Source organism: Carettochelys insculpta, chromosome 32 (assembly GCF_033958435.1).
Source record: "Carettochelys insculpta isolate YL-2023 chromosome 32, ASM3395843v1, whole genome shotgun sequence".
Classification (NCBI taxonomy): domain Eukaryota; kingdom Metazoa; phylum Chordata; order Testudines; family Carettochelyidae; genus Carettochelys; species Carettochelys insculpta.
The window spans coordinates 4,770,156-4,785,353 of record NC_134168.1 but is presented as its reverse complement, the minus strand read 5'-3'; the positions used below and the strand labels follow the sequence as shown (position 1 = coordinate 4,785,353).

The 15,198-nt window shown below is 68.4% G+C and overlaps 3 protein-coding genes across 5 annotated transcripts; 2 read left to right on the top strand and 1 right to left on the bottom strand.

Annotated features, from left to right (window-relative positions):
• Positions 1-1,226: 1,226 nt before the first annotated feature.
• Positions 1,227-4,036, top strand: MDP1 (magnesium dependent phosphatase 1). 2 transcript variants are annotated; one of them, XM_074982339.1, is made up of 6 exons: positions 1,227-1,346; positions 1,607-1,667; positions 3,033-3,143; positions 3,211-3,318; positions 3,418-3,503; positions 3,589-4,036. In XM_074982339.1, exons 1-6 carry the CDS (start codon positions 1,295-1,297, stop codon positions 3,729-3,731), a joined length of 561 nt encoding a protein of 186 aa, XP_074838440.1. In that variant the 5' UTR covers positions 1,227-1,294; the 3' UTR covers positions 3,732-4,036. The 2 variants fall into 2 exon arrangements, with proteins under 2 accessions (XP_074838440.1, XP_074838441.1); XM_074982340.1 differs by lacking the exon at positions 3,211-3,318.
• Positions 4,037-4,651: 615 nt separating this feature from the next.
• Positions 4,652-9,596, bottom strand: TSSK4 (testis specific serine kinase 4). The gene is made up of 5 exons (XM_074982473.1): positions 9,074-9,596; positions 8,384-8,618; positions 7,453-7,667; positions 5,208-5,577; positions 4,652-4,913 (listed from the first exon to the last, which is right to left on the bottom strand). Exons 2-5 carry the CDS (start codon positions 8,588-8,590, stop codon positions 4,692-4,694), a joined length of 1,014 nt encoding a protein of 337 aa, XP_074838574.1. The 5' UTR covers positions 8,591-8,618; positions 9,074-9,596; the 3' UTR covers positions 4,652-4,691.
• Positions 9,597-9,910: 314 nt separating this feature from the next.
• On the top strand, positions 9,911-14,161 carry TM9SF1 (transmembrane 9 superfamily member 1). 2 transcript variants are annotated; one of them, XM_074982362.1, is made up of 5 exons: positions 9,911-10,006; positions 10,633-10,957; positions 11,387-12,197; positions 12,597-12,870; positions 13,012-14,161. In XM_074982362.1, exons 2-5 carry the CDS (start codon positions 10,643-10,645, stop codon positions 13,403-13,405), a joined length of 1,794 nt encoding a protein of 597 aa, XP_074838463.1. In that variant the 5' UTR covers positions 9,911-10,006; positions 10,633-10,642; the 3' UTR covers positions 13,406-14,161. The 2 variants fall into 2 exon arrangements, with proteins under 2 accessions (XP_074838463.1, XP_074838462.1); XM_074982361.1 differs by having other exon boundaries at positions 9,990-10,050.
• Positions 14,162-15,198: the final 1,037 nt, after the last annotated feature.

Sequence of the window (15,198 nt, the reverse complement as noted above, 5' to 3'; positions counted from 1 at the left end):
TCTGGGGGGGCCCTGCCTGGCACTGAGATGCGGCTGGCTCTGGGGTGGGGCACGGTGGCTGGCTCGGGGGGGGGGGGGCCCTGCCCGGTGCTGAGATGTGGCTGGCTCTGTGGGGGGGCCCTGCCCAGCACTGAGATGCAGCTGGCTCTGGGGTGAGGTGTGGCAGCTGGCTCTGGGGGTGCCCTGCCCGGCACTGAGATGCGGCTGGCTCTGGGGGGGCCCTGCCTGGCACTGAGATGCGGCTGGCTCTGGGGTGGGGCACGGTGGCTGGCTCTGGGGGTGGGTGGGTGGGCCCTGCCCAGTGCTGAGATGCAGCTGGCTCTGGGGGGGGGGCCCTGCCCAGCACTGAGATGCAGCTGGCTCTGGTGTGAGGTGTGGCAGCTGGCTCTGGGGGGGGCCCTGCCCGGCACTGAGATGCGGGTGGCTCTGGGGGTGCCCTGCCCGGCGCTGAGATGCAGCTGGCTTGGGTGGGATAAGAGTGCTGGTTACACAGAACCCCTCACCAGGGGCTGAGATGCAGCTGGCTGTGGGGTGGGGCACAGGGGCTGGGCACAGGGGGGCCCTGCCCAGCACTGAGATGTGGCTGCCTCTGGGGTGGGGCGTGGGGGGGCTTATAGGGGACCCCACAGCAGAGATCTAGCTGGCTCTGGGGTGGGGCACAGGCTGGTTACGGGGGCGGGGGGGGCCTGCCCAGTGTTGTGATGCGGCTGGCTCTGGGGTGGGTATGAGGGTGGTTATAAGGGACCCCACGGCGGCGATGCGGCTGGCTCTGGGGTGGGTCGGGGCCGTTGAGCTGCCGCCGGTGGCTGTGGCCCGGCACGGACGGGGTTAAGCGCGGAGCGGCCGCTCTAGCCGGAGTCTCTATGGCCTGACGCGTGGTTCCCAGCTGAGTGCGGGCCGCCCCGCCCCCCGCGCACTCCCCGCGACCCCCAGGCGGCTCTAGCAGCTCCCCCGGGCCCCCCCGCCCGGAGCCCCAGCAGCCCAATTCCTCCCTGCGACCCTCAGCCCCCTGGGAACCCCCAGCCCCCCAATTCCCCCTGGGAACCCCCAGCCCCCCAATTCCTTCCTGGGAACCCCTCAGCCCCCTGGGAACCCCCAGCCCCCCAATTCCTTCTTGGGAACCCCTCAGCCCCCTGGGAACCCCCAGCCCCCCAATTCCTCCCAGGAACTCCCAGCCCCCCGGGAACCCCCAGCCCCCCAATTCCTTCCTGGGAACCCCTCAGCCCCCTGGGAACCCCCAGCCCCCCAAGCTCCCTCCGTGATCCCAGCCACCCACTCACCCCCCCAGAGCCCCATGGAAGGAGCCGACATGTGCCCCCGCCCCGGGCTGGTGGTGTTTGACCTGGGTGAGTGTGGGAGCTGAGGGGGTACAGGGGTCCTATCCCCCCAAGGAGGGGCTGGGCACACGGGGGCCAGGTAAGGGGGGTCACTCCCTGCCCTGGGTCGGGGTTCTGGGCCCCGGGGGGGGGCATCTGGTGGGTGTGGGGAGATCTGGGGGGCCAGGGGCTGTGGGGCACCCCCTAACCAGGGAGGCGCTGGGGGACCCCCCACCCTGGTTTGGGGTCTGCTGATGGGGTCTCGGGCTGACCCCCGCTTCTCATTGCAGATTTCACCCTGTGGCCCTTCTGGGTTGACACCCACGTGGAGCCCCCCTTCCGGCAGGGCAGGTGGGGGCAGTGGGGGGTTGTGGGAAAGGGGCCATGGGGGCTCGAGGGGGAGGCGCTACAGGGGATGGAGAGGAGGCGCTCTCGGGGATGTGGCTATAGGTGGTGTGCAGCTATAGGGGGCCCTGAGGCTAGGGCGCTCGGCGGGGGGGCAGTGGGTGCTATGGGGCAGAGGCAGAGCTCTAGGGGGCGTGGCTATAGGGGCCCTGAGGCTAGGGCGCTCGGCGGGGGGGCAGTGGGTGCTATGGGGCAGAGGCGGAGCTCTAGGGGGCGTGGCTATCGTGGCCCTGAGGCTAGGGCGCTTGGGGGGGGCAGTGGGTGCTATGGGGCAGAGGCGGAGCTCTAGGGGGCGTGGCTATCGTGGCCCTGAGGCTAGGGCGCTCGGCGGGGGGGCAGTGGGTGCTATGGGGCAGAGGTGGAGCTCTAGGGGGCGTGGCTATCGTGGCCCTGAGGCTAGGGCGCTCGGCGGGGGGGCAGTGGGTGCTATGGGGCAGAGGCGGAGCTCTAGGGGGCGTGGCTATCGTGGCCCTGAGGCTAGGGCGCTCGGCGGGGGGGCAGTGGGTGCTATGGGGCAGAGGCGGAGCTCTAGGGGGCGTGGCTATAGGGGCCCTGAGGCTAGGGCGCTCGGCGGGGGGGCAGTGGGTGCTATGGGGCAGAGGCGGAGCTCTAGGGGGCGTGGCTATAGGGGCCCTGAGGCTAGGGCGCTCTGGGGGGGCAGTGGGTGCTATGGGGCAGACGCGGAGCTCTAGGGGGCGTGGCTATAGGGGCCCTGAGGCTAGGGCGCTCGGCGGGGGGGCAGTGGGTGCTATGGGGCAGAGGCGGAGCTCTAGGGGGCGTGGCTATAGGGGCCCTGAGGCTAGGGCGCTCGGGGGGGGCAGTGGGTGCTATGGGGCAGAGGCGGAGCTCTAGGGGGCGTGGCTATAGGGGCCCTGAGGCTAGGGCGCTCGGTGGGGGGGCAGTGGGTGCTATGGGGCAGAGGCGGAGCTCTAGGGGGCGTGGCTATAGGGGCCCTGAGGCTAGGGCGCTCGGGGGGGGCAGTGGGTGCTATGGGGCAGAGGCGGAGCTCTAGGGGGCGTGGCTATAGGGGCCCTGAGGCTAGGGCTCTCGGGGGGGGCAGTGGGTGCTATGGGGCAGAGGTGGAGCTCTAGGGGGCGTGGCTATAGGGGCCCTGAGGCTTGGGCGCTCGGGGGGGGCAGTGGGTGCTATGGGGCAGAGGCGGAGCTCTAGGGGGCGTGGCTATAGGGGCCCTGAGGCTAGGGCACTTGGGGGCCTAGCGGGTGCCATGGGGATCAGAGGGGAGGGGAGGGGCAAGAGGGGGCCATGGGGTCGGGGTCCCGGCTCGGAGCGGGTAACCCAGTGCACCCCCAGGGCCAGCTCGGTGCTGGACGCCCGCGGCCGCCCCGTCCGCCTGTACCCCGAGGTGCTGGCTGTGCTGGAGCGACTGCAGGGCCTGGGCGTGCCCATGGCCGCCGCCTCCCGGTGAGTGTCCCCCCGCCCCCCCCCGGCCCCCTGACACCCCGACACCCCTGACCGCCCCGCCCCCCAGGACGGGCGAGATCCGCGGCGCCACCCAGCTGCTGCAGCTGTTCGGCCTCCGCCGCTTCCTGTCCCGCGCCGAGATCTACCCCGGGGGCAAGAGCGCCCACCTGCGCAGGTACCCGCCCGCCCCTCCTGGGGTACCCCCCAACTGCTGCACCCCAGCCTGCCCTCCAGCGCCCCCACCCAGCCCTGAGGTTGCCCCCTGTCCCCCCAGGCTGCAGCAGGCCAGCGGGGTGCCCTTCTCCCAGATGCTGTTCTTCGACGACGAGGAGCGCAACGTCCGGGAGGTCAGCCAGCTCGGTAGGGGGGCAGTGCCCAGCGGGGGGGCGGGACTGGGCTGTTGGGGGGCAAAGGGAGTGACCCCCTCTCCCCGCTTCTCCCCCAGGGGTCACCTGCGTCCTGGTCCCCCACGGAATGACCCAGGCGCTCCTCACTCAGGGCCTGGAGGCCTTCGCCCGCTCTGCAGCCCCCCGGCTGGGGGTCACCCCTCTGTGCCCCCCGGAGGGCGGAAGAAACACCAGAGACTGAGCTGCCCTCAGCCTGGCTGTCGGCGCCGGCAGCGGGGAGCGCACCTGGGAGAGATAACAACCTACTGCTGCTGCTGTTGTGTAGGACACACCAAGCTGCTACTGCTGGGGGCGGGAGGGGAGCGTCACACAGATAGATAACAACCTACTGCTACTGCTGTTGTGTAGGACACACCAAGCTGCTACTGCTGGGGTTGGGAGGGGAGCGTCAGACAGATAACAACCTACTGCTGTTGTGTAGGACACACCAACCTGCTCCTGCTGGGGGCGGGAGGGGAGCGTCTCACAGATAACAACCTACTGCTACTGCTGTGTTTGTGTGTGTTTGTTTTCAAGGCAGATAACAACCCATTACTGCTGTTTGTTGAGGACAGAGGCCAATAACTCACTGCCACTGTGTTTGTGTACAAGACGGGGGGAGAAAACAACCTACTACTGCTCCGTGTGTTTGTGTGCGCGTGCGAGAGACAGAGAGGGAGATGATAACCTACTAGGAGTGTGGTTCTGTGTGTGTGTGTGTGTGTGTGCGCGCGCGCGCAAGAGACATAACAACCTATTACTGCCGTGTGTGCGTGTGTGTGAGGGAAAGAAAGATAACCTCCTACTGCTGCTGCTTGTGGTGGGGAGAAGATAATCTACTACCCGTGTGTGTGTGTGTGTGTGTGTGTGTGTGTGTGGGTGTGTGTGTGGGTGTGTGTGTAAGGGAGATACCAGCCTACTACCGCTGTGTGTGTCACAATTCTGGGGGCCCCATCTCAGCCCCCTTTCCTAGCTGCTGTGAAACGTGGGGTTGAGATGGGCCCCCCCACAAATGAAAGGCTGGGATTCTGGGGCCGCTCTCCGCCCCCCGGCACAGTCCTCCCCACGGAGTGCCCCCAGCCCGGCCCCCACACTGCACCCCATAGATCTGGGCTGGCTTTATTGGGGTCTCAGCTGGCCTTCTCCGGCTGCTTGGCTGCCTTCAGGTGGGTGGCGCTGCCCCCCGCTTCTTCTCGGCGGCGAGGGGCAGGGAGGGGGTCCGGGACACCCCCTCGGCCCGCACCCCCCAGGCCGCCTCCAGCGCCCGCAGCTCGGGCTGGGGCCGCTCGCGCTCGGGCTGAAAGCGCAGGACCCACGGCGTCTGCAGGAGGTCCACGACCGTGGGGCGCCGGGCCACCGGGGACAGCAGCCGGTACACCAGCTCCTGGGGGGCAGAGGGGGGCGTGAGGGGGTCCCCACTGTGCCCAGCCCCATGGGGTCTGCCTGCCCCTCGTCACCCCAGCTGGGCGCCCGGCCTCCTGCATTCCCTGCCCCACCCTTGTCCCTGCCATCCCCTTACCTCCCCGGGACCCCCATCCGGCCCCTTAACCCCATCTCCTCCCTGCCCCCAACCCCATCTCCTCCCCCCCAGCCCCCCAACCTGCCCCCAACCCCATCTCCTCCCCCCCCAGCCCCAACCTGCGGCCCACCCCCGTCCACCCGCCGCCGGCTGCCCCACCTTGCACTCCTGGGTGACGTGGGGCTGGGCGGGGAAGACCACCTGGCGCTGGGTTTCGCGCAGGAGCCGCTTGAGGTTGGTGTCGTCGAAGGGCAGGTGGGCCACGGTCAGGGTGTAGAGAACCACGCCCATGCTCCAGGTGTCGGCCAGGAAGGGGTTGTAGGGCACCCCCAGCAGGATCTCGGGGCAGGCGTAGGCGAAGCTGCCGCAGTAGGTCTGGCTCAGGGGGCCGGGGCCGGGGCCGGCCAGGCGGGGGCAGGAGGGGCTGGCGGGGGGCTGGCCGGGGGTCGCCGCCTGCTTGGAGAACCCGAAGTCGGAGAGCTTCACGTTCTCCCGCTTGTCCAGCAGCAGGTTCTCCAGCTTCAGGTCCCTGGGGGGTTCGGGGGGGGAAACTGAGGCTGGCTGCGGCGGACGGGCCGTCCCTATGGCAGCCCGACTCCCCCGTGTCCCTGCGCACCCCCACCGGTGCGCGATGCCCTCGGCGTGCGGGTAGGCCACGCCCCCTCGCACGTTCACCGGTGCACGATGTCCTCGGCGTGCGGGTAGGCCACGCCCCCTCGCACGCTCACCGGTGCACGATGCCCTCGGCGTGCAGGTAGGCCATGCCCCCTCGCACACTCACCGGTGCACGATGCCCTCGGCGTGCAGGTAGGCCACGCCCCCTCACACGCTCACCGGTGCACGATGCCCTCGGCGTGCAGGTAGGCCACGCCCCCTCGCACACTCACCGGTGCACGATGCCCTCGGCGTGCAGGTCAGCCACGCCCCCTCGCACACTCGCCGGTGCACAGTGCCCTTGGCGTGCAGGTAGGCCATGCCCCCTCGCACGCTCACCGGTGCACGATGCCCTCGGCGTGCAGGTAGGCCACGCCCCCTCGCACACTCACCGGTGCACGATGCCCTCGGCGTGCAGGTAGGCCACGCCCCCTCGCACGCTCACCGGTGCACGATGCCCTCGGCGTGCAGGTCAGCCACGCCCCCTCGCACACTCGCCGGTGCACAGTGCCCTTGGCGTGCAGGTAGGCCATGCCCCCTCGCACGCTCACCGGTGCACGATGCTGTGATGGGGTTCAGGGGTCCCCCTGCGCTGCACCCCGTCTGCTGGCAGGATTGACTCTCACTCAGCAGGTTTATTAGGCAACACTTGCCCAGTTTCCCACAGAAGCGACAGTACAGCAGCCAGAGACAGTCCTTCCAACCCGTCCTGGGGAGAAGACCCCGAGGGTGCCCCTCTGGGGTGTAGCTTCCCCCCTCCTCAGGCTGGCTGCCTTCCAGCTCCTCTTTCCCCAGCTTCCTAACTGCTGCCCCCGATTCAAACCCAGCTCGGCTCCTCCCTCCTCTTTGTTCAGGCAGAGGTGTTACCTGCCAGTTGTAGCCCCAGGGTCATCCTTAGCCACTGGGAGCTGCTCTGCTTCCCTCTCACATCCAGCCCGACTCACACATGCACTCCCCCCACTCCCTCACAGATGCCCTTGGCGTGCAGGTCGGCCACGCCCCTCGCACGCTCACCGGTGCACGATGCCCTTGGCGTGCAGGTCGGCCACGCCCCCTTGCACACTCACCGGTGCACGATGCCCTTGGCGTGGAGGTCGGACACGCCCCTCACACACTCACCCGTGCACGATGCCCTTGGCGTGCAGGTCGGCCACGCTCCTCACACACTCACCGGTGCATGATGCCCTTGGCGTGCAGGTCGGCCACACCCCTCACACACTCACCGGTGCACGATGCCCTTGGCGTGCAGGTCGGCCACGCCCCCTCACACACTCACCGGTGCAAGATGCCCTTGACGTGCAGGTCGGTCACGCCCCTCACACACTCACCGGTGCAAGATGCCCTTGACGTGCAGGTCGGTCACGCCCCTCACACACTCACCGGTGCACGATGCCCTTGGCGTGCAGGTCGGCCACGCCCCCTCACACACTCACCGGTGCAAGATGCCCTTGACGTGCAGGTCGGTCACGCCCCTCACACACTCACCAGTGCACGATGCCCTTGGCGTGCAGGTCAGCCACGCCCCCCTCGCACGCTCACCGGTGCACGATGCCCTTGGCGTGCAGGTCAGCCACACCCCCTCACACACTCACCGGTGCAAGATGCCCTTGGCGTGCAGGTCAGCCACGCCCCCTCGCACGCTCACCGGTGCACGATGCCCTTGGCGTGCAGGTCAGCCACACCCCCTCACACACTCACCGGTGCAAGATGCCCTTGGCGTGCAGGTTGGCCACGCCCCTCGCACACTCACCGGTGCACGATGCCCTTGGCGTGCAGGTAGGCCACGCCCAGCGTGAGCTGGCAGAACCAGCGCCCGGCCAGGGCCTCGGCGCAGGGCCCGGCCGTCTGGATCCACTCCAGCACGTCACCCCCCGGGGCCAGCTCCATCACGATGTAGTGCCGCGAGGTCGTCTCGATGGCCTGGTAGAAGGTGACCAGGTACCGGTGGTGCAGCCCCTTCATCACCTGCCGGGGGTGGGGGGGTTAGCTCCGCACGTAGGCCCCCCATGGCCGCGTTCTCTGCCCCACGGCGTAGCCCCCCCGCGGCCGCATTCTCTGCCCTATGGCGCCCTACGGCGTAGCCCCCCCACAGCCGCGTTCTCTGTTCCACGGAGCCCCACAGAATAGCGACCCCCACGGCCGCGGTCTCTGCCCCATGGAGCCCCACGGAATAGCCCCCCCCATGGCCGTGTTCTCTGCCCCACGGTGCCACATGGCATAGCCCCCCCATGGCCACGTTCTCTGCCCCCCGCACCCCACGGCCGTGTCCTCTGCCCCACGGCGTAGCCCCCCCACGGCGTAGCCCTCCCACGGCCATGTTCTCTGCCCCCCCACGCCCCATGACCGCATTCTCTGCCCCATGGCCTAGCCCCCCCCCCCACGGCCACGTTCTGTGCTTCACAGCGCCCCACAGCATAGCTGCTGGGGCCAAGACCCCAGCCCCATGGCCGCGTTCCCTGCTCCATGCTTCCCTCTGCCCCACAGCTCAGCCCCCCCGCCTCACGGCTACATTCCCCGCTCCACACTTCCCTCTCCCCCCCAGCGCCCCACAGCTCAGCCCCCTGCCCCATGGCACACTCTGGCAAAGCTCCCTGCTCCACGGCCAACCCCCCAGTGCTCCACGGCCGAGTTTCCCGCCCCCAGCAGCCCCGGCCGAGCCCCCCCTACTGCCCCCCAAGTGCCTGGATCTCGCGGGGCAGGAATTTGGTGAGATAATCCTCGGAGGCCTTCTTCTTGGAGATGATCTTAATGGCCACCTTGGCCTTCTGCTTGGCGAGGAAGGCCTCGTAGACGATGCCGTAGGAGCCTTGCCCGATCACCTTGCCCAGCTGGTAGCCGTATTGCTCCATGACCGACAGGTAGGGGGTGGAAAGGACTGTCTCTGCCATGCCAGCCGGAGTCAGTGCTGTGGGGCAGCTGGGGGCCGGGCCGGGTTGGCGGTTAGAGCCTTGGACAGCCTGTGTCCCTCAGGGGGTTGGCAACCCCAATGAGCTCTCTGTGGGGCTGGGATCCCCAAGGGACCCCTCTGTGGGGCTGGGAACCCAGAGAGCCCCCATGGGGGTCTGGGATGTCCCAGGAGTCTCCCAAGGAACTACCCCCCCAGGAGGCCCCCAACGGCCTGGGATCTCCAAGGACCCCCTCAGTGGGGCTGGGAACCCAGAGCCCCCCTGTGGGTCTGGCAACCCCCGAGGAGTCCCCAAGGGACTGGGACCCTCAGGAAGCCTCCTGTGGGTCTGAGACCCCCCCGGGGTCCCCCAAGGGGATGGAATCCCCAAGAACCCCCTCAGTGGGGCTGGGACCCCCAATGAGCTCCACAGCCAGGACCCTCAAATGGTTCCCCCATGGGGCTGTGCCCCCACTGAGCCCCCCACCTGCTCCACTCACTCCTCCGACCCAGTGACCGGAATGGCTCCCAGATGCCGGGGTTCCGGGACCAGCGCCCCAGGATTCCACCAGCCCCCCATTGGCCGAGGCCCGTTACCGGGGATACTGGGGGGAGCCCTCTGCATCTGGGGGGACACTGCAGAAGCCAATCTGATTTGGGGGATCAAGGGGGAAGCTGGGGGGCCGTGCAGCACAGGGGCCCTGCTCTTGGGCGGCCCCCCCAAGGCCCTCAAAGGGGGCACAGAAGAATTTGGGGGGGGCTGAACTCGAGGAGGCCACGGGGCTCCCACAACGGGGGCTTCGATATGGGGGAGCCCTGATAAATGGGGGGTCCTCCTAGAGGGGCCCTTGTGCTAAGTGGGGCTCTGACTCTGGGGACCCCTGGAGTTTGGGGGACCCTGATAAATTGGGGGCGCACTGGCACGGTGGGGTGCCAGTGCTGGAGTCCCACTTGGGGGGCTATATAAGGGCCAAGAGGGGGTGTTGAGCTCTTAATATGGGGGGCCCCCTGGAGCACGGGGGGGGGCCCCTGTGGGGCTGCCCCCTCCCCCACCCGGCAGGCAGACGCCTGCGCCAAGCGGCCTGGCCCTTTAAGAGCGGGTCCGCAGGCGGCGCCGGAAGCGCGTCACGCTGAGGGCAGGAGGCCGGCCGGCGGCGCGCAGGGCGGAAGTAGGGGGCGGACGTGGCCGGGGCTGCCCGCGGCGATCGCCTGAAGGACCCCGCGGCGGGGAAGGGCCCCGGCTCCCCCGAGGAGCGGCTGCGCAGGAGGACGGCTCCCCGCTGGTGGGGAGCCGCGCGGGGGAGCGGGGCGGGGGGCGGGAGCCGGCGGGGCGCGGGCCGGGAGGGGACGCGGGGATCAGGCGACGCGGCGGGCAGCCCAGAGCCTCCAGGTCCGGGCCGGGCCCGGCCGCAGTTGCCTGGTTGGGAGCCGGCGGCGGGGGACGCGGGACTCTGCGGGCGGCAGGCGCGCGGCGGGGGGGCGGCAGCCGGGGCGGGGGGAGGGGCGGGAGGGACAGGAGGTGGGGGAGGGGCGGGACCCGGGGGGAGGGGGAGGGGGAGGGGGAGGTGGAGGTGGAGGGGCGGACAGGAGCTGGTGTGGGGGAGGGGTTGGGTGGGGGCGGGGCGGGGTGGGAGGGGCTGGGGTGGGGGAGGGGGAGGGACGGGGCCCGGGGGGGGAGGGGTTGGGTGGGGGCGGGGCGGGGCGGGGCGGGAGGGGGGAGGGGGAGGGATGGGGGCGGGGCAGGGCCCTGGGGAAGGGTGGGGCGGGGCGGGGTGGGAGGGGCTGGGGTGGGGGAGGGGCAGAGGGAGGCAGGTTAATGGGGGGGCAGCTCTGGACACACCCCCCCGCCACCGGGCGTCCCCGTGGGGCCGTTTCCCTGGGCCGGGCCGTGTGCCTCAGTTTCCCCACCGCAGGCGGCTGGGGCTGGGGGCCGGCGTCCAGGCTGTGGCGGGCTCCGAGCACCTGGGGAAACTGAGGCAGGCCGCCCACCCCGCATCCCCCCAATCCCAGGGATGTGCCCTCAACCCCGTCTCCTTCCTTCCCCAGACCCCGCCCCATGGCGCCGCCGCCGCCGCTGCTGCTGCTGCTGCTGCTGGCCGCCCACCCGCCCCCCGGCTCCGCCCAGGGCCGCTACCAGCCGGGGGACCCCGTCGTGCTCTACGTCAACAAGGTGGGGCCCTACCACAACCCCCAGGAGACCTACCACTACTACCAGCTGCCCGTCTGCGCCCCGGCCAAGATCCGCCACAAGAGCCTCAGCCTGGGCGAGGTGCTGGACGGGGACCGCATGGCCGAGTCGCTCTACGAGATCCGCTTCCGTCACAGCGCCGAGAAAAAGCTGCTGTGCGAGAAGGCGCTCACGCTGGAGCAGGTGCGCTGGGCCCGGACGCCTGGGTTTGCCCCGCCACTAGGAGGGCAGTGGGGGCTGGTGGTTAGAGCAGGGGGGCCAGGAGCCAGGACTCCTGGGTTCTCCCCAGCTCTGGGAGGGCAGTGGGGCTGGTAGGTAGAGCAGGGGCTGGGAGCCAGGACTCCTGGGTTCTCCCCAGCTCTGGTGGGGCAGTGGGGCTGGTGGTTAGAGCAGGGGCCAGGAGCCAGGACTCCTGGGTTCTCCCCGGCTCTGGGAGGGCAGTGGGGGCTGGTGGTTAGAGCAGGGGCCGGGAGCCAGGACTCCTGGGTTCTCCCCGGCTCTGGGAGAGGAGTGGGGTTGAGTGGAAGGAGAAGATGGGGGCAGTGAGGGGAGGGGAGGGGAGGGGACGGGGGCCAGGACTCCTGGGTCCCAGCCCCATGCCCCTCCCGGCAGGTGGAGCGCCTCCGGCAGGCCATCGAGGAGCTGTACTACTTCGAGTTCGTGGTGGACGACATCCCACTGCGGGGCTTCGTGGGGTACATGGAGGAAAGCGGCTTCCTGCCCCACAGCCACAAGATCGGGCTGTGGACCCACCTGGACTTCCACCTGGAGTGGAACGGGGACCGCGTCATCTACGCCAACGTCAGCGTGCGGGACGTCAAGCCGCACAGCCTGGACGACTTCCATGGGCCCGGCACCCTCTCCCTGGCCCACACCTACAGCGTCCGCTGGTCCGAGACGGCCTCGGAGCGGCGGGGAGAGCGCCGGGGCCGGGGGGACGAGGGCGGCTTCTTCCCTCGCACCCTGGAGATCCACTGGCTGTCCATCATCAATTCCATGGTGCTGGTCTTCCTCCTGGTGGGCTTTGTGGTGGTCATCCTCCTGCGGGTGCTGAAGAACGACCTGGCCCGGTACAACCTGGATGAAGAAGCCTCCTCCTCCTCCTCCGGGGACGACTTCGACCAGGGCGACAACGGCTGGAAGATCGTCCACACCGACGTCTTCCGGTTCCCGCCCTGCCGCAGCCTCCTCTGCGCCGTGCTGGGCGTGGGCAGCCAGTTCCTGGCCCTGGGTACCGGCATCATCGGCATGGCCCTGATGGGGATGTTCAACGTGCACCGTCATGGGGCCATCAACTCCGCCGCCGTCCTGCTTTACGCCCTCACCTGCTGCATCTCCGGCTACGTCTCCAGCCACTTCTACCGGCAGATCGGGGGCGAACGCTGGGTCTGGAACATAATCCTCACCGCCAGCCTCTTCTCCGGTGAGGCCCGGGCTGGTGCGCCGGGCGGGCTTCTTCCGTCTCCTCGTGAGCTGCTCGTCCGAGGGGACCACTGGGAGGGTCCCTGGGGTCCTCTCGGCGCGGCAGGTTGCCCCGGGCTGGTCCCTCTAGGGAACGCTCCGTGATTCCGGAGGGAACCAAGGAGAGCGTGTCTGGCCCCCTTTGGAAGGCTCTGTGGTCCGCTGCGGGAGGTGGTCTGGGTCTCTCTGGCTCCCCTTGGGGAGTCTCTATGGTCTGTTGGAGGAGTAGAAAGTAGGGGTCTCTCTCGTTCCTCTTAGGGTGTCTCTGGTTGCTGGGGGTAGGTGGTCTGAGTGCCTGTGATCTCCTAGAGGAGGTGGTCTGGGTCTCTCTGGTTCCCTAACCTGCCCTCTGTCTCCCCAGCCCCCTTCTTCGTGACGTGGAGCGTGGTAAACTCGGTGCACTGGGCCAACGGCTCGACACAGGCCCTGCCGGTCACCACCATCCTGCTGCTGCTGACGGTCTGGCTGCTGGTGGGCTTCCCCCTCACCGTCATCGGGGGCATCTTCGGCAAGAACCGGGCCGGCTCCTTCGACGCCCCCTGCCGGACGAAGAACATCGCCCGCGAGATCCCGCCCCAGCCGTGGTACAAGAGCACGCTCGTGCACATGACCATTGGGGGCTTCCTGCCCTTCAGGTGAGACCCGCTCCCCACTTCCTGTTGGCTTGCCACCTCGCTTCCTGCCCTTGGCTGGAGCACCACTCCCTGGTCAGCTGGAGAGCGGGATCCCACTGCTGCCCCCCAGCTGACGCGCTCTCTCTCCCCCTTGCCCGCCAGTGCTATCTCGGTGGAACTCTACTACATCTTCGCCACGGTGTGGGGCCGGGAGCAGTACACCCTATACGGGATCCTCTTCTTCGTCTTCGCCATCCTGTTGAGCGTGGGCGCCTGCATCTCCATCGCCCTCACCTACTTCCAGCTCTCGGGCGAGGACTACCGCTGGTGGTGGCGCTCGGTGCTCAGCGCTGGCTCCACCGGTGTCTTCATCTTCCTCTACTCCGTCTTCTACTACTCGCGCCGCTCCAACATGTCCGGCATGGTGCAGACGGTGGAATTCTTCGGCTACTCCCTCCTCACCGGCTACGTCTTCTTCCTCATGCTGGGCACCATCTCCTTCTTCTCCTCGCTCAAGTTCATCCGCTACATCTACGTCAACCTCAAGATGGACTGAGGGAGCCTTGCCCGTTGGCCATGGGCGTTGGCCAACTGGTGGACCTCTCTAGACTGGACTCGATGGAAAGATCTCTCTCATTGGCTGGGACTTCTAGGGAGGCCTCTTCCCATTGGCCATGACGCTTGGCTGAGTGGTGGACAGAGCTAAAGATGGTTTTCTTAAAATATGCTTTCCCGTTGGCTGTGAAGTCGGGCCAATCAGAGAGCACGGCTCCCATAAGGCAAGCGTGGATTCTCCAAAGAGCTCCACTCCTTCCATTGGCTGGGACAGCGGGAGAGGTCTCCTCCCATTGACCAAGATGTTTGGCTATTGGCGGACATGGGAAAAGATGGTGGCCCCAAGAAGTCCACATCCCATTGGCTGAGACCATTAAGGATCTTATTCTCAATTGGTTGAGATGTTTGACCAATCAGAGAGCACCATTTATGATTTTTTTTTTTTCTCCCCCACTCCTTTTTCCTTCAGGGGACAGGAACACCACCCCCTGGACTGGTTTGCTCCTATTGGCCGATGAGGGAGCAGCTGTCCTAGACTGGAGAATCTTCTGATTGGTCTGGGCGACTGGCCAATCGGGGGGTGGGAATAGACTGAGGGGCCCAGCTCGACTGCTCTCGAGGGGGGCAGAAAGAGCTCGCTCGCTCTCTCTCCTTCCCTGCCTGGTGCCTGCAACATGGGGGTGCTGCCCCCCCGAGTGCTGTTGGAGTATGGCGGGGCGGGGGGGTCTAGCTGGAGTCGGGGGTAATTTTATTTTGCTGGGCTCAGAGAATTTCTAATTTTATTTTGCTGGGCTCAGAGAATTTCTTTGTAGGGCTCTCGGAATAAAGTTTATTAATAAAACACAGTGCGTGGGGGTCGGCCGAACCCAGGCGTCCTGTCCCCCTACCCCACCCCCCGAACCCAGGCGTCCTGCCCCCCTCCACCTGCGGAACCCAGCTGTCCTGCCCCCCAACCCCACCCCCCGAACCCAGGTGTCCTCCCCCCTCCACCTGCGGAACCCAGCTGTCCTGCCCCCCAACCCCACCCCCCGAACCCAGGTGTCCTGCCCCTCTCCACCTGCGGAACCCAGCTGTCCTGCCCCCCCAACCCCACCCCCCGAACCCAGGTGTCCTGCCCCCCTCCACCTGCGGAACCCAGCTGTCCTGTCCCCTACCCCAGCCACTGAACGCAGGCGTCCTGCCCCCCTCCACCTGCGGAACCCAGCTGTCCTGCCCCCCAACCCCACCCCCCGAACCCAGGTGTCCTCCCCCCTCCAGCTGCAGAACCCAGCTGTCCTGCCCCCCAACCCCACCCCCCGAACCCAGGTGTCCTCCCCCCTCCACCTGCGGAACCCAGCTGTCCTGCCCCCCCAACCCCACCCCCCGAACCCAGGTGTCCTGCCCCCCTCCACCTGCGGAACCCAGCTGTCCTGTCCCCTACCCCAGCCACTGAACGCAGGCGTCCTGCCCCCCTCCACCTGCGGAACCCAGCTGTCCTGCCCCCCAACCCCACCCCCCGAACCCAGGTGTCCTCCCCCCTCCACCTGCGGAACCCAGCTGTCCTGCCCCCCCAACCCCACCCCCCCGAACCCAGGCGTCCTGCCCCCCTCCCCCTGCAGAACCCAGCTGTCCTGCCCCCCAACCCCACCCCCCGAACCCAGGTGTCCTCCCCCCTCCAGCTGCAGAACCCAGCTGTCCTGCCCCCCAACCCCACCCCCCGAACCCAGGTGTCCTCCCCCCTCCACCTGCGGAACCCAGCTGTCCTGCCCCCCAACCCCACCCCCCGAACCCAGGCGTCCTGCCCCCTCCCCCTGC

What these genes read in the sequence shown, in the direction of transcription:
- MDP1 (XM_074982339.1), top strand. Translation starts at nt 1,295, where the DNA reads ATGGAAGGAGCCGACATGTGCCCCCGCCCCGGGCTGGTGGTGTTTGAC. An exon ending in CCCCCCTTCCGGCAGGGCAG is followed by an intron (nt 1,668 to 3,032) that starts GTGGGGGCAGTG and finishes GTGCACCCCCAG; the next exon opens with GGCCAGCTCGGTGCTGGACG. An exon ending in AAGAGCGCCCACCTGCGCAG is followed by an intron (nt 3,319 to 3,417) that starts GTACCCGCCCGC and finishes CTGTCCCCCCAG; the next exon opens with GCTGCAGCAGGCCAGCGGGG.
- TSSK4 (XM_074982473.1), bottom strand. Translation starts at nt 8,590, where the DNA reads ATGGCAGAGACAGTCCTTTCCACCCCCTACCTGTCGGTCATGGAGCAA. An exon ending in TCCTGCCCCGCGAGATCCAG is followed by an intron (nt 7,668 to 8,383) that starts GCACTTGGGGGG and finishes CACCCCCGGCAG; the next exon opens with GTGATGAAGGGGCTGCACCA. An exon ending in GCCAAGGGCATCGTGCACCG is followed by an intron (nt 5,578 to 7,452) that starts GTGAGTGTGCGA and finishes CGAACCCCCCAG; the next exon opens with GGACCTGAAGCTGGAGAACC.
- TM9SF1 (XM_074982362.1), top strand. Translation starts at nt 10,643, where the DNA reads ATGGCGCCGCCGCCGCCGCTGCTGCTGCTGCTGCTGCTGGCCGCCCAC. An exon ending in CACCGCCAGCCTCTTCTCCG is followed by an intron (nt 12,198 to 12,596) that starts GTGAGGCCCGGG and finishes CTGTCTCCCCAG; the next exon opens with CCCCCTTCTTCGTGACGTGG. An exon ending in GGGGGCTTCCTGCCCTTCAG is followed by an intron (nt 12,871 to 13,011) that starts GTGAGACCCGCT and finishes CTTGCCCGCCAG; the next exon opens with TGCTATCTCGGTGGAACTCT.